We start from the raw sequence: 16,992 nt of genomic DNA on the forward strand, positions 1-16,992 counted from the left end.
TAATTATTACACTTGTATTTTACCTTAGGATATTGGATTCTAATCGAATGAGCAAAACATAAAAGATGCCTTGTACCATTTCTCCCCAAGCTTGATAACGAGACGGTATTTAGAGAAATTGAAGTAGTAAACAATACAGCTGAAGTACGTTTCATTGTCGGGATTGCATAGAATTTACACAGTAATAAACTAACATCATCTGAAGGACGGATTAATGTTGCTATAGAATTTTAGATTATAAAATAAAATAAAATAACGATTTTATAAATAACAGTTGTGGAAAGAGCTAATTGTTATTTGAAAAAAAAAATATATGTAATTTAACAATGTAAACTTGTTTAAAAAAGACATTTGTCATATTAAATAAAACGCATATGAATTTTAGATGTTGAAGACTGAAAATATTAATATTCTCAGTTTTCGTTTTTAGCCCTGATTATGTAGCACAAGGTGTACTGAAACTCCTGAAGGACAAAATCAATGGATCAACTCTTGTTGTCACAAACGAAGGTTATAACTATGTGGGTTTTCCTGAGGAACTAAAACATGCTTCCTTGGAGTAAATATCTTACTGCTACCAAAGAAAAAACAATAATTGCATGCATCTTGTTGACAAGGTAAAACATGTTCTTTTAAATGATGATTTAAAGCGATGTCTAAAATAACGTATAACCTCTGTTTATAGTTAGTATGTAAATAAAAATCAATTCCCAAACTGGTTTTGAGTTTTATTTATTCTGTACAGTCTGCGAGTTCTAAAGTACTGCTTTCTAAACAAATATTAAATACCCAATTCCATAATCATTGATGCGTAACTCTTCCATTTTCTTTCAGCAGTCCATCAGATCTCGTAGACTTGAGTTGCAGAAACGAAGGAGAATTAGAAGATTGTGTGAGGAATTATCCTCAAGTTTTAAGTATGACAAAGTCTAGAGAAGGTTGTAAAGAACCCTTTATTAACTCAATATAATCGCATAGGGCTCCGACTCGTGCTTACAGAAGCCAACTCTTTTGGCTTAACTCTCAAAAAGGTAACGGTGAAAATTAAAATTAAATGTAGTAAGTTTAGCCTAAAGGCTCCCAGGATAATTTAAAGCGCAGGTTGTTTCTGACTCGTAAAGTCAGCGTAAACAAGCTTAATGGCTAAAAGCGCTCGACGCCGCAGAAATCGAATCCCTATTAACTCATTTCCTTCAAGCAGGCACAACACACTCTAAAAATATTAGACTTAGACTCTATAATTGACCGAGCTATTGCGAAGAGCAATGTTGCCGGTTCCAGAATTAAAGCCCAAGGGCACTTGATATAAAGAAATCCGGACGTGGAGAAAATCTCAGATGAGAAAACGGAGAAAAGGGGAAGATGAGAAGTACCAAAAAGAGCAAGACAATCCAATCGAACAAGTTCGCAAAACGTGACGAGCGATCATAGCTTTAAAGGAGGACCCAAGACAATGCAAATCAATAACAACAATATGAGAAGATACACTACAATAGTTCCAATGACAAATTCAAATACAACTAAACACCTCAACCAATAGTGCTAAATACAACACAATACAATACAACTATACAACACAATTTTAATGCAACTATTCAACGCAATACACTACAGCAACTCAACAACAATCTAACCAACCTATTTACAACACTACTATATCATCACATTGCGAAAAATCTCACAGCATTAGTTTTATAATTCACCAAGAATAATATTCACTAGCGGGCAAGCCCGCCAGCTGAAGCACACTAGTATAAGAGATGTGATGCCTTTGTGGAGGACATTTTAAGAGGAACTGCCTTAATTTCGACGGTATTTGAAAGTTGGACTGAACTACCAGTGTTCAGCGATTTTACACGGACTGTGCCCGGTTTATTCACTTACGGATACATGTAACACATGCGAAAAATCACGAAAACACCCATGCATCCACCCCGTTCGAAGGGATTCGGAAGTTGGACTGAACTACCAGTGTTCAACGGATTTGCTCGGGCTGCGCCCACATTTTCACGTATGCTACCAGAATATACTGCATACACGATACATATGCCTAAAGTCAGAAACCACCCATGCAGCCAGCCCTTTCGCGGGTATTCGAAAGTTAGAACGAACTACCAGTGTTCAGCGCGCTGCGCCCGCTTTATTCACTTATTCATCCAGAAAATACTGCATACACTATACACCTGTGGAAAATCACGAAAACACCCACGCAGCCAGCCCGCTCACCGGGATTTGAAAGTTGGTCCGAACTACCAGTGTTCAGGGGCTTAGCGCGGGCTGCGCCCGCTTTGTTCACATATGCATTCAGAAGATACTGCTTACACGATATACATGCGGAAAATTCCGAAAACATCCATGGAGCCAGCCCGTACGATTGGATTTAAAATTTGGTCCGAACTACCAGTGTTCTCCGGTAGCTTTATTCACGTATGCATCCACAAGATTCTTCATAAACGTTAGAGATGCGGAAAATCATGAAAACAGGCATGCAGGCAGCCCATTCCCTGGTATTCGAAAGTTTGACCAAACCACCAGTGCTCAGCGGTTTTGTGCGGGCTGCGTCTGCCTTATTCATATATGCATCGAAAACATACTGCGTACACATTACACATGCGAAAAATCACGAGAACACCCTTGGTGCAGGCCTGTTCGTTTGGATTCGAAAATTGCCCAGAACTAACAGTGTCCAGCGGTTTTGCGCGGGCTGCGCCCGCTTTATTCACTTGTGCATCCAAGAGATACTGCATACACAATACACAGGCGTAAAATCACGAAAACACCCACCGTTCGGCGGGATTCGAAAGTTGGACTGAACTACCAGTGTTCATCGATTTTACCTGGGCTGCGCCCGCTTTATTAACATATGCATACATAAGATACTGCATACACGTTACACATGCAGAAAATCACGAAAATACTCATACAGCTAGCCCGTTCGCCGGGATTCGAAAGTTGACGGAACTACCAGCGTTCAGTGTCTTTACCGCTCAGCCGCTAATAGGCCGTTGTAGAATGTGAAATCGGGAAAATTTTTGCATTTATTATTCAAACAGTAGATTTGTTATTAAAATTCCTTTTATTTTATAAACTTCAATATAATCACACACAAAATTGTATCAATATATATATTAATGCAATTAATAATTCATAATTATTTATAATAAGAAAAGTTTCCATATACCATCTCCAAGGAACACATATTCAATTTAAAACCCTGAACGAAAAGAAATTTTTTAGTGAAAATTTAAATTAGTAGTTTAAATAGTAAATTCAACTTCTTGTTTAAATGTGTGCATAGAAATTCTTTAATCTAAAAAAAAAAAATCTAGTAATTTCAACTTCTTGTTTAAATATCTGCGTAGAAAATGTTTAATCTAAAAAAAAGATCAAAAGTAAATTTTAAATATTGAAAAAAAAGTAGCTATCGTCATTTATTGCAGTTTAATCCACTTATCAATGGAATAAACCAATCTGCAATCAATTAACAACAACTAAATGAATAGAGTGTTGCTATTTATTGTTTTATTTTATCACACACAAAATTGAAAATGTATAAACGTGAATGCAATTTTTAAAGTAACAGTAACAGAAATATATAACACGAATGAATAGATCTTTAAACAAATAGGAAGCAAAACATTAAATATATCGCAAAAATCTAAAAATTGATACTTGTTTCAAGTCGGTAAGTTAATTAGAAGCAAAGTTATTAATTTTTAAATAATTCTCCACTTGTAAATTCATGAACTTTGATCTTTTCCTCAACAAAACACTCCAGCGTATGCAGTTTCCCCCTTGCCGCCTTCGAAAAAGCAATTTTATCTCAGCTAATTCCGAGACTGTTGCCACTCCGAAAAATGAAATAACGTTTTCGCAGTTTTTAATTAATAACTCTGCCAATTATTGTCGTACGAAGATGAAACCGGTATTGATAGATTCGTAGAAGTTTTGGGAACCCGGGGATATGCGTTTCGAATTCCAACTCGGCACCGTTCCCGAGATATTCGAGAAAAACGAATTTGGCACTCAGCCAAATCCCTAAAATAGGGAAAACACGTGAAAAAAAGTGCAAAACGTAGGGAAACTGAAGCCCGCTGTTATTGGCCTATATTTGAAAGTTGGACAGCCCGTTCTCCGGGATCGAAAGTTGGAGCGAACTACCAGTGTTCAGCGGTTTTGAAAGCGCAACGCCCGTTTTATTCACATATGCATCCTGAAGACACAGCATACACGATACACATGCGGAAAATCACGAAAGCACACATGCAATCATCCCGCTCACCGGGATTCGAAAGTTGGACCGAACTTCCAGTGTTCAGCGGATTTGGGTGGGCTGCGATCGCTTTATTCACGTATGCGACCAGAATACACTGCATACACGATACACATGCCTAAAATTACGAAACTACCCATGCAGCCAGCCCATTCGCGGGTATACGAAAGTTAGACCGAACTACCAGTGTTCGGAGGGCTGCGCCCGCTTTATTCACCTATGAATCCAGAAAATACTGCATACACTATACACATGCGGAAAATCACCCAAACATTCTTGCAGCCAGCCCGTTCACCGGGATTTGAAAGTTGGACCGAACTACCGGTGTACATCGATTTTACCTGGGCTGATCCCGCTTTATTAAGGTATGCAGGCATAAGGTACTGCATACACGTTACAAAGTTGAGCGGTTTTGAGCGGGCTGCGCCCGCTTTGTTCACCTATGCATTCAGAAGATACTGCTTACACGATACACATGCGGAAAATCACGAAAACACCCATGGAGACAACCCGTACGATTGAATTCGAAATTTGGTCCGAACTACCAGTGTTCTCCGCCCGCTTTATTCACGTATGCATCCACAAGATACTTCATAAACGTTACACATGCGGAAAATCACAAAAACATTCATGCGGGCAGCCCATTCGCTGGTACTCGAAAGTTTGACCAAACTACCAGTACTCAACGGTTTAGTGCGGGCTGCGTCTGCCTTATTCATAAATGAATCCATAAGAAACTGCATACACATTACACATGCGTAAAATCACGTGAACATCCATGGTGCCGGCCTGTTCGTCTGGATTCGAAAGTTGGACCGAACTACCAGTGTTCAGCGGTTTTGGGCCGCAGAGCCCGCTTTATTCGGTTATGGATACAGGAGATACCGCATACACAATACACATGCGTAAAATCACGAAAACATCCATGGAGGCATCCCGTTCGGCGGGATTCCAAAGTTGGACTGAACTACCAGTGTACATCGATTTTAACTGGGCTGCGCCCGCTTTATTAACATATGCATGCATAAGATACTGCATACATGCAGAAAATCACGAAAATACTCATGCAGCCAGCCCGTTTGCCGGTATTCGAAAGTTGAACCAAACTACCAGTGTTCAGCTGTTTTGCTTGGGCTGCCCCCGCTTTATTGACCATCGGCATCTTCGTGCGATTTTAATTAGTCGAGCTATTAATTAAAAACTCATTTTCCCCTACGTTTCCCTACGTTTTGCACTTTCTTTCACGGGGTTTCCCTGTTTTAGGAATTTGGCTGAGTCCCAAATTCTGTTTTCTCGAATATCTACGGAACGGCGCCGAGTTACAATTCGAAACGCATATTCCCGGATTCCAAAAAAAATCAACGAATCCGTCGATACTGGTCTCATCTTCGTACGACTTTAATCGGCATAGTTATTAATTAAAAACTGCGAAAGCGTTAATTCACTTTTCGGAGTGGCAACAGTCTCGGAATTAGCTGAGATAAAATTGCTTTCTCCAAAGCGCCGGGGGGGGGGGACAATTGCTTCCGCTCGAGATTTGTGCTGGCGAAAGGTCACGTGTCAAATTCTTTTTTTTTTTTTTTTTTTTTTTTCCAGATACCTATGGAACGGCGCTGAGTTGGAATTCGAGACAGGTATCGCCGGATTGAAAAAAATTCTCGGAATCCTATGATACCATTCTCATCTTCGTACGACTTTAATCAGCTGAGATATTAATTAAAAATTGTGTAAACGCTAATTTACGCGCTCATTTTTCCAATTACGACAATTTCTTCAATAAAAATCAAGGTTATATTGTGAAGTTAAATAAAGCACGCGATTGCATGTTACATCACTGCATTTTAAAAATATTTCGTTAATGTAGGCATTTTAAATAAACAGTTGTTTTTACAATATTTTTTATTTCAGGTTAGGATAATTGCCAGGATATGTTATTGCCATGTTAATACTTTTATTGATATTGATTGAAAGTTGTTATATTTCATTAAATTTAAATGAGGACGTTCTTGAAGCTGTAAAACTTTAGTCAGCTGAGATATTAATTAAATAAACCTGAAAGTGCTATTTTTTTTAAATATGTTATTTTTTTTTTTTTTTTTTGAATAATAAATTTAATCTTTTCCAGTAATGTATTTTTTCATGGTTTTAGATACGTCCACTTAATTTACATATGCTTTTTGAATTTAAATGTTATTGTAAATTAGTTCGCAGCGATAATAATTATTTTTTTCACAATTCAAATTTCTTAATTAAAATTTAAATGAATATTAGCTTTATACTAATAGAGAATATTTATTAAACTCAAATTTCATTCCTCGCAACAATGGCGCAAGAGAATTATTTAAATTTAATTTAACTATATTCTTGTGAAACAATTTTGTTGTAATCTTGTGCGGATGCTGTTAAAGTTTTAAAAATGGAATTTTAATAACGAATCTACTGTTGGAATAATAAACTGGAAAATGTTCGTGATTATATAGCGGCTGAGCAGTAAAGTCGCTGAACACTGGTAGTTCAGTCAAACTTTCGAATACCCGTGAAAGGGTTGTCATGCATGGGTGTTTTCGCGATTTTACGCATGTGTATCGTGTATGCAGTATCTTCTGGACGCATACAGGAATAGAGCGTTCGAAGACCGCGCAAATCCGCTGAACACTGGTACTTCGGTCCAACTTTCGAATAAAGGCCATCGGGCTGGCTCTATAGGTGTTTTCGTGATTTTCCGCATGTGTATCGTGTATGCAGTATATTTTAGATGCATATTTTAATAAAGCGGGCTGCGCCCGCTTTATTAAAATATGCATCTATGTATTAAAATCCTATGTATTAAAATATTATATACTAGCAAAACCGCTGAACACTGGTAGTTCGGTTCAACTTTTGATCCCGGCGAACAGGCTGACTCCACTGGTGTTTTCTTGATTTTACGTTATGTCTATCGATTATGCACCATCTTCTGCATGCATACGTGAATAAAGCGGGCGCAGCCCGCGCAAAATCGCTGAAACCTGGTAGTTTGGTCCAACATTCGAATCCCGGCAACCGGGCTGTCTGCATGGGTGTTTTCGTGATATTCCGCATGTGTAACGTGTTGGCAGTATCTTGTGGATGCATACGTCAATAAAGCGGACGCAGCACGGGTTAAATCGCTGAATACTGGTAGTTCGGTCCAACTTTCGAATCCCAGCGTACTGTCCAGAAATTGTGGATGCATACGTGAATACAACGGGCGCAGCCGGGAAAAATCGCTGAACACCGGTAGTTCGGTCCAAATTTCGAATCCCGTCGAACGAAAGCGGATGCAGTATCTTATGCATGCATATGTTAATAAAGCGGGCGCAGCCCAGGTAAAATCGACGTACACTGGTAGTTCGGTCCAGCTCTTGAATGCCGACAACGGGATGCCTCCATGGGTGTTTTCGTGATTTTGCGCATGTGTATCGTGTATGCAGTATCTCCTGGATGCATAAGTAAATAAAGCGGCTGCAGCCCTCGAAAATCCGATGCATATATGAATAAGGCAGAGGCAGCCCCCACAAAACCGCTGAACACTGATAGTTTGGTCAGACTTTCGAATACCAGCGAATAGGTTGCCTCCATGCCTGTTTTCGTGATTTTCCGCACGTAACGTTTATGAAGTATGTTGTGGATGCATACGTGAATAAAGCTACCGGAGAACACTGGTAGTTCAGACCAAATTTCGAATCCAATCGTACGGGCTAGCTCCATGGGTGTTTTCGTGATTTTCCGCATGTACAGGGTGATCAAAAAGTCAGTATAAATTTGAAAACTTAGTAAATCACGGAATATTGTAGATAGAGAGGTAAAAATTTACACACATACTTAGAATGACATGGGGTTTTATTAGAAAAGCAATAATCTGATCAGAAAAGCAATAATTAGCATAACAAATTAAGACAAAGCAAAGATGATGTTCTTTACAGGAAATGCTCAATATGTTCACCATCATTCCTCAACAATAGCTGTAGTCGAGGAATAATGTTGTGAACAGCACTGTAAAGCATGTCGGGAGTTATGGTGAGGCATTGGCGTCAGATGTTGTCTTTCAGAATCCCTAGAGATGTCGGTCGATCACGATACACTTGCGACTTCAGGTAACCCCAAAGCCAATAATCTCACGGACTGAGGTCTGGGGACCTGGGAGGCCAAGCATGGCGAAAGTGGCGGCTGAGCACACGATCATCACCAAACGACGCGCGCAAGAGATCTTTCACGCGTCTAGCAATATGGGCTGGAGCGCCATCCTGCATAAAATCATACATTTTTTAAACATTTTTTTTTTGGTTCTAATAAAACCCCATGTCATTCTAAGTATGTGTGTCAATTTTTACCTCTCTATCTACATTATTCCGTGATTTATTAAGTTTTCAAATTTATACTGACTTTTTGATCACCCGGTATATCGTGTAAGCCGTATCTTCTGAATGCTTACGTGAACAAAGCGGGCGCAACCCGCGCAAAACCACTGAACACTGGGAGTTCGGTCGAGCTTTGGTATCCCAGCGAGCGGGGTGGCTGCATGTGTGTTTTCGTGATTTTACGCATGTGTAACGTTTATGCAGTATCTTCTGGATGCATATGTGAATAAAGCGGGCGCAGCCCGCGCAAAACCTGAGGGCTGGCTTGATCATACGGCCGTTTTTGATCATATGGCCTGTTTGTGCCGGCTAGGAGAATTGAGGCTAAGCCCTTATAACGATAATGATGCACTTCAAAGCCCTTATTTCGATCAAAACTGAAACAAAACTTAAATATCTGCCTCTTTTTTACCTTCCAAAGATAAATGTTTTGCATCTAAAACTGTCCTTAGAAATACTTTCCCTCGTTTCACCAATTGTAAAGACTTATTTCGAAATATACGTACTTGTATCCTAACCCAGGGCAAAAATTTCTCCTGTGTTCCCCAGTTTCTCATGTGAAACTGACAAAGATGATACCCTAAAGTATAAAAGCATGCTTTCAAATCAGCAGTTTTTGCATTCCACTAAAGTCCCAATCCCATATGTTTCTGCTACGAGCGACTGGTCGTCGAAATGGACAATTCTCAGAACCCACATATTTTCACGAAACTTACGTAGCTAGGTTACCATTTTCACATACTACAAAGACTTGAACCTCAAACTGTAATCGATTATCTCTCAGATTGGGATCACGTGATCCTTCAGAAGCAGAACTTTCGGCTGGTTTGTTAATCTCTACCCGGAACAGAGCTGCAGCCGAAATATTTTCTGCGAGGTATAAAAAATTACCTCGTAGCCAGTACATCGTTTCCATAACTAGGCTGGATTTCGCTTCCAGCGGAGCTGTTTTTTCTAGGAATCCTCCCGTTTAAACAAGTGCTACCAGAATTTAGTTTCTCAGAAAAGTCCCGTCTAGCAGGGACCGTCTCTAGATGGGATAACCGCTTAAGAGATGGACTTAAAGTACATTTCTATTTCCCGTGTTTGTAAGTGAGCTATCTTTTTGTGTGATCTTATCACACCCTCTTTGTGGAAATCGCGTGAGCCCGGCATGACAAATTAGCTATCAATCACCTCTTATCATTTTCACTACATTCTAGGATTTTGGAAAATACGAAGCGATGTGTGTCTTTCGGGGATAACATGCCCCATTTAACCCTACAATTGTGTAACGTTTTGACGCTAGACAACAATTTTTAAATCGATGGGTCTTTATCCGGGGAAGGAGGGAAGTGGTGAAATTAAAATTTTAACTAAACAAAGACGAATGAGAAATTCGACTGGAATAAGCAAAGAATAAAAAGAAACTAAAATACTTCTATTAATTCTTAGCGCAGAGTCAGTAAACTCCCCATACCCCAAAAAAATAACAGTGAATCCTAAACAACTTGCAAATTAATCATAAACAAGTTATCAGCTCGTAAGCAATTATAATATAAAGAAACTCTGTCATCTCACAGTGAAGGAGAAGCCTAGTGCTGCCATCTAATGGCGTGATACCTTCAGTATGGGAACTGATATATTTTAGATACCACTCTTAAAATTTTCTTTTAAAGCATGAGTACGTCATATATTTGCAAACATGATACCTTGGAACGAGGTATATTGATTTCATAACTTCAAAATATTGAGAATTCAGAAGGTAGTGCTGTCACTTAGAATCAAAAGGAAACACTAGAAACTTACTATTACAGCTTTTGGTGTAGAAAATTTGGCATTTTTTATGATGTTAAAAAAATTACAAACATCCGGTATATTTTATATACCGGTGCCCTTTAAAGGGTTTTAAAAGGTGGACCCTGTATCAATACTATCGCATAAGCATAAGCAGGGAATTTCATTACTAGGCAATGACAAAGCGTTAAACTTTGAGCATCAGTGTAAAGCTCCTGACACAGGAATGCAAAATTTTAACTTTATTCTCCTTATATTAAAAAAGGACGAAATTTCAGGAAAACAGCCTAGTTATTGCGAATGATTTGAAGAAGAATGAAACAAAGAATAAGAATAAGAATAAAACTTTCGCATAGGAACATTTCATAAGAATAATGAAGTGATTCCACAAGAATGAAGCTTTCGCATAAGAATACTCATTAGACACACTGGATCGCAACACTTTTAAAGAAGAAACTTAAAAGTTTTAATGTGTCATTTTTCTTTCTCCTTTTTATATGAAATAGGCAACTATCAGAAGATTTTCTTTAGTTTTTGCAGATGTCCAGTGAAAATAAGAAACAGGAATATAAAATTCTCATTATAATTATATCACAGATCTGAGCAAGCATCAAATAACAGCATAGTTGTTTAATTCTTTGTATTTATCTGAATATCCAAGTCATTTGCTCTTGCGAACAGTCTTAATGCTTAGAAAATTCTCAGCTGTTTACAATTTGCTTAGAAATATCAAAAAGATGTCAGCATAATTATGCAAGCTGGCCGATATTAGCTATAAGATATTTCTCCTGCCTTCTTAATGTAGTGGTCCTCATGCTGGGCGTGTATTCCAGAGGTCCGTGGTTCGATTCTCGGCGAAGGCGTTACATATTTTTCATCTTGCCCGCTTCCAAAAATACCTAATGTCTCTACAGTGGCGCCCGAACTAAAAGGGTAGTGGATGATGATTCTCCTCACCCAGGATTTGGTGATTGGGTCCCCTAAACACCCTAGTCGTCCTTTAAAAGGGGGAGTATATAAGGTATTGCTCCCGCCTTCTTGGCGTACCTTCGTGGTGTAGTGGTCTATATGCTGTGCAATTCCAGAGGTCCGTGGTTCGATTCTCGGCGAAGGCCTTGCATATTTTTCATCTTGCCTTCTTCCAAATAACCTAATGTCTGTACGTAGTCAAAGTAGAAACCTTCGTATCAGTTCTTAACCTAGCAACTTACAGCTTGCATGAAGATGCCTGTACTAGGCACCTTACAGAGTCTGCTATTCTCAGTGTACTAACCTTCATGAAAATAATTTGTTCAGGAGCACTGCTAAGCAAGTAAGGCTTTTGTTAATTAGAACACAGTAATTTATAGTAATCTAATGAATTCTGATGATTTAAAAGTAAGTAATAAATTCTTAACGAAATAAGGAACCCTCCAAATAACATACTTTTAATAGTGCTTTTCCGTTCTATCACAGAATAAATTTCAGTAATTTCTGATTATTTGCTCTTTCAGGAAAAATCTCCATTTAATTGCAGACTTTGCAAATTGGCTAAAAGTGTTTGTTTGGATATGTTTGCTTCTAATTTTTATATTCATAAGTAGTTCTAAAGGTAATTTATTAGAAACAAGAAATTTTATAGATATTTTCCAACCACATTTTAATATTTTGCTGTAGTTAAATCATATTTCAGAAAAGTTTTGTTACCTAGGAAGTGCAACTTCCTGGAATGCAAATTTTTGTATTTTTTATTCTCATGGAAAGCAATATATCGAAATCCAAGTATTTATCCTTCTTATCAGCTTGTAGATTCAAGGTTCTATTACAATTCGTTGTAACCAGAAGAAAGGTAACCAAGTGCTTCGATTACGAATACGAACCAATAAGCTTCTTTTGTCCTTAAGACAGTTAAAGCTGCAGTCGCTTAAAGCATTTTATTTCACAGTTATTCGTAGTACCCAGTATGTATTTGCACTCTTTTGAAATTCTTTCATCTACGCAGTAAAATCTGCCTAATTACTATTTGCATCTGGTTCAGTTTCACATTGGAAAGGTTCATAAAATATCCCCCATGTTTACATTCTTTTGTAGGGGAAATTGAATTGAAAACGTCCCATGGCATAACAGAAAATAACTACTGTACGAGCATTAGCCCAATTTAGAAGCCCCTTCCTCAGCTGCAATACGCATGTGCTCTTGGGAATAGGTGAAAGACCGCTAGTCCTTCCTTGCGTAGAGCTGAAGCAAGCGAAGCTCATGTGAAAACTCGGCTACACTCGAACGGTGCGCTGCTCAAAAGTAATGTTTTTTTAACACTTTTTAATTTTAGATAAACTATACTTATAAGCATTAACCTGTTCAGGACCAGCATCTTGTATACGAAGCAACGATTTCATTCCTATCAGCCCAGTGTTCCGTATACGCGACGCAACGATTCTACTCCTAGCAGCCCAGCGTCGCGTATACGTAACTTTAAAACGGAACGATTTATTTGAATTTTTAAAAGCCAGTAGATGAAGCTAAATGGTAACTGTTTTCACATGGGTTGGTTCATACGGCATTTGACCTTCATGTACTGGCATTAGTTTCTGTTTTGTGCTTCTGGCTTTGATAGATTTATTGGTATAAACAAACTGGGAATCACGACTCTTTATAAGTGCGCCTGTCAATTAAAGGGGCACAGGCGTTATTGTTTATTTCATTAAAATTTTTTTTGTTTTGTTTTGTTTTCGATTTTTGTTCTTTGCTTTTTTCGTTATTAGAATGTGGGTAAGTGTATCCAGCTCCTTGTTTTCGGTTATGTTATTTGCTTTTTTTTAAGGAAAGTTCAACTTCATTCAACTGACTGTAGTAGATGTAACGTCGCCGAACATCCGTGATGGAAAAACTAAAGACCAGTTGTCCTTTTTTCCATTTATTTTAAAATTTAACCTAAGCTTTCTTGGTTAATTAAAAAGTAACATTACAACTTTATTACGGAAGGGGAAAGACCATCATCTTTCTTGACGCGTAATGCCTTTTACTCGTTCGTATTTCTCAGGAAAGAATCAGTGCTTTGTTTTTCTTACTCGATTTAATAGGTCATCTTTATATATATAAGCGGCTAAAGTGTGTGTCGCCGATACTTTATTGTTGTCACTCGGAAAAATTAGAACGGAAATTAACGTTTTCGCAGTTTTTAATTACTATCTCGGCCGATTGAAGTCGTACGAAGATGGGAACGGTATCGATGAATTCGGAGAAGTTTTTGGAATCCGAGGATACACGTCTCGAAATTCAACTCGGCGCCGTTCCGTAGATATTCGAGAAAAAAGAACTTGGCACGTAGCCAAATCCCTCTAATAGGGAAAACCCTAGAAAGAAAGTGGAAAATGTAGGGAAAACGTAGGAGAAAAACAATTTTTAATTAATATCTCGGCTAATTAAAGTCCCAAGAAGACGCGAATGGTCCAAACGGCGTGCCACGGAACTGCAGAATCCAACGGTGTGCTTCGCTAAGCCCGCGAGCCAATCGTTTCGGAGGAGATGATGTTATTTCACTCCAAGTGTCTGTTTGTCGCCGATAGTTTATTGGTTGATTGCATGACTGTACTACCCAGTGGGATGAAGTTACCACAGCACAGAGTAGCCGTTTCAATTGAGACGTAGACAATTTCCTTAAAACTAGCCTTTGCTATGACCATCAATAAGTCTCAGGGTCAAACGCTTAAGCGTGTTGGAATTTTTTTACCTGAGCCTGCATTTGGACACGGTTAACTTTATGCTGCCTGTTCAAGAGTTCGTGAAAGAACGGACGTAAAATTAAAAATAATGGCTGGTCTTCTGCAAGGCGAGCTTAAAAATGATGGAAAGATCTACACAAGAAATGCTGTGTACAAAGAGATCTTTGACATGTGAATTAGCATTTTATTATTTAAATCACCTTTATTTATTGAGCTAGCGTTGGCTTTTAAGAAATGTACCGCCAGTGGTTTCCTTCATTGCACTCTAAAGGAATTGAGCAAGTAGAAGGGGGAAACCCCTTGGGGCAGTAAGCAAAGAGGCGTCCTCGCCGCCTGCGCTGGGTAATTCAGTCTGACTTAGCAGACATCTTTGAACAAATTATTTTAATTACAATTTATAATATCTAGAACAGCGGTCATTTCGTATAACCGTCGGGCTTTCTAGTTATATATAATGCCTTGAATGATCATTATATATTGTTACGAAATGTACAGGCGTGGTAAGATGGCTTCCGCTCAAGGCTGTTTTAGGGTTGCCATAAAATGCCAAGGGATGGCAAGGATGCCATATTTGGAGAGAAGTCGCCCATTTGGCAACATTTAGCGATATACCATGGACGGTTGGAGAACCTTCTGGAACGAATTCCTACCGGTTTACCCCAGAATGTTCTCGAACACAAGCCGAAAGTTATATAAACCCTGCTGTTCCGCAGTCAGTTAGTGTGTGTGCCTCATCGAGAGTGTGCCTCGTCGAGAGGGCGAGCCAGAGTGCCTCGTCTGACTGCGAGATAGTTACTATCGAGTTGGTGTCTCGTCTAGCGAGTCAATCCCTGTGGAGTCGATCGAGTTGACAGCCGGGCAGCGAGTGCCGAGTGGTCGTCGAATGCGCTGAAAGAGTCTCGTAGTGTATCGCGGTTAGTGCATTGTCGAGAGAGCGTGTTGAGCTCCGGGAACGACTGAACCGAAGAGTCGGGAGCTGTGCTCGTGTGTCTTCGAGTACATCGCGAGTTATAGCGTGGAGAGTCTCCAGATTACGTGGAAACTACCAAGTAGAGTCGGGAGCTGTACTCCGGAAAGCAGAGTCGGGTGCTTTGCAGGAAGCTGCCTCCACCGTCATTGCCTGACAGTGTGAAGGCTATGTCGCTGATTGTTCCAGCATGTTTACAGTAGATCTTCGACGACTGTAAAACGTGATTTTGTAGCTGTCCTGATTAATATTGGCTAAATAAAGTGTGTTTCGATACTTCATCAAGTGTCGTCGTTATTCACTCCAAATCTACGAACCCCGTACGAACGTGTAAGAAGAAAATAACGTAACAACTGATGTCAGAAGAATCAGAACAGAAAAACGCAACAACTTAACATTACAACATTATTACGGAGAGGGGAAAACCATCAGCTTTCTCGACTCGTAATGCCTCTTACTCGTTCGTATTTCTCAGGAAAGAGTCAGTGTTTTTGTTTTTCTTACTCGATTTAATAGGTCATTATAAATAACGCCTTAAATGATTGTTATATATAATGACCCAGGCATTATGTGTTTACTTTACATATAATGTATATATTGACGTGATCAGTAACCGATATCCCGCCAATGGGGGAGGGTCTTTCCTTGATAACTTTCCGGTCATCGTGGCGGACACTGTTTTTCGATTTACAAAAAAGGAAGTTTTCTAATATAAACTTGATGCTTCACAAGGTTTGAGTATGAAATATTTCTGAGTGTCTTTTGAAGAAGTTTTGGGGCATGTGTTGGGTCAGTTGGGACATTCAGTTTCATTACGTTAGCCATGGCTAAGAAACCTTATTTAAAAACTTAAAAATTTGTCCAAAATAACCTGACACTCCACCTTTACGTCTAACTGGAAGACAGTTTGCGAAAATTTACGTTGACGGAAAAGTTAATAAAGGTAGGAGGAGATGCATTGTGTGCGCTAAAACCAAGGAAACGCGAAAGCAAGCAACGTATTTTGAGTGTAAAATATGTAATGTTGGACTGTGTAACGAATTATTTCACACACAGCAGAATTTTTAAACTGGAAATTAATTACCTACAGGTAATTCTCGTTTAGTTTTTTTAAATTTCGTATTTGTAATTTTTTTCATGTTTATAGTATTTATTTCTGTGTGTGTATAGTTATGATTTTAGCATTTTGCCTTTTTAATTTATTTCTATTAATGTAATATTCTTTATACTAATACACATTGAAACAAGTATATTAAATACGCAAATTAAAAAATTGAAGTCATAATATCAAAATGCTGATTTTATATGGTTTTGTTTTGTAAAATTAGGCTTATCTGCTGAAAATGGGCGGGCTGGTGGCGGCGATCCATTTTAGCGGGTCCGGTCCCCTGGGTCCTTAAGGGGCCTTGGTCCTTAAGGGGCTAATGCCTATAATGTTAAGCGTTAAGCCTAGTCTCGCGCTAGCCATGTAATTAATTCTCGATACTTAGAGATTCTAAGCTGATTTCATAGAATTTTTTTATTTACCTAAAAAACTTAACTTCATTCATTTCACATCAATTTATTAATGTTTTGAGCTGTTTTTTGGCATCAGTAGCAACAAAATATATTTTTTTCTGGACAAAGAGGTCTAACCTCCTTGTTTCTAGACTCTAGATTATTCACGAGTTTTACTTCTGTAGCTAAAAAAATGTGTTTCTCAGTTAAGAAACTGTATATTTAAAACGTAGAAGTCTAATCTCTTACAAATGACAATCAGAATTTTATTTTAATGTCCTCCAAACATTTCTTGTCACCGCAGCTGGATTAAGGCAAAGACTCGGGAAAGACTGCATTACAAAAAAATTCTCTTAGCCAGCTCACATTGGAATGAATGTGCAGCTAAACCAAGACTGA

At 38.6% G+C, this 16,992-nt stretch overlaps 1 protein-coding gene across 2 annotated transcripts in view; it reads left to right on the forward strand.

Moving 5' to 3' along the window:
• The window catches only part of LOC118202451 (15-hydroxyprostaglandin dehydrogenase [NAD(+)]-like), a 69,120-nt gene extending 68,400 nt beyond the window's left edge, over nt 1-720 (forward strand). For both annotated transcript variants that reach the window (XM_085822151.1, XM_035374632.2), the window contains exon 7: nt 431-720. In XM_085822151.1, the coding sequence (XP_085678277.1) occupies nt 431-563 (133 nt within the window). In that variant the 3' untranslated portion in view covers nt 564-720. The remainder of the gene's footprint in view (nt 1-430) is intronic.
• The last annotated feature ends 16,272 nt before the right edge of the window (nt 721-16,992 follow it).

The sequence above is a fragment of the Stegodyphus dumicola genome, chromosome 8 (genome assembly GCF_044657685.1).
Source record: "Stegodyphus dumicola isolate Sdum_Otavi_A_Nest chromosome 8, ASM4465768v1".
Classification (NCBI taxonomy): domain Eukaryota; kingdom Metazoa; phylum Arthropoda; class Arachnida; order Araneae; family Eresidae; genus Stegodyphus; species Stegodyphus dumicola.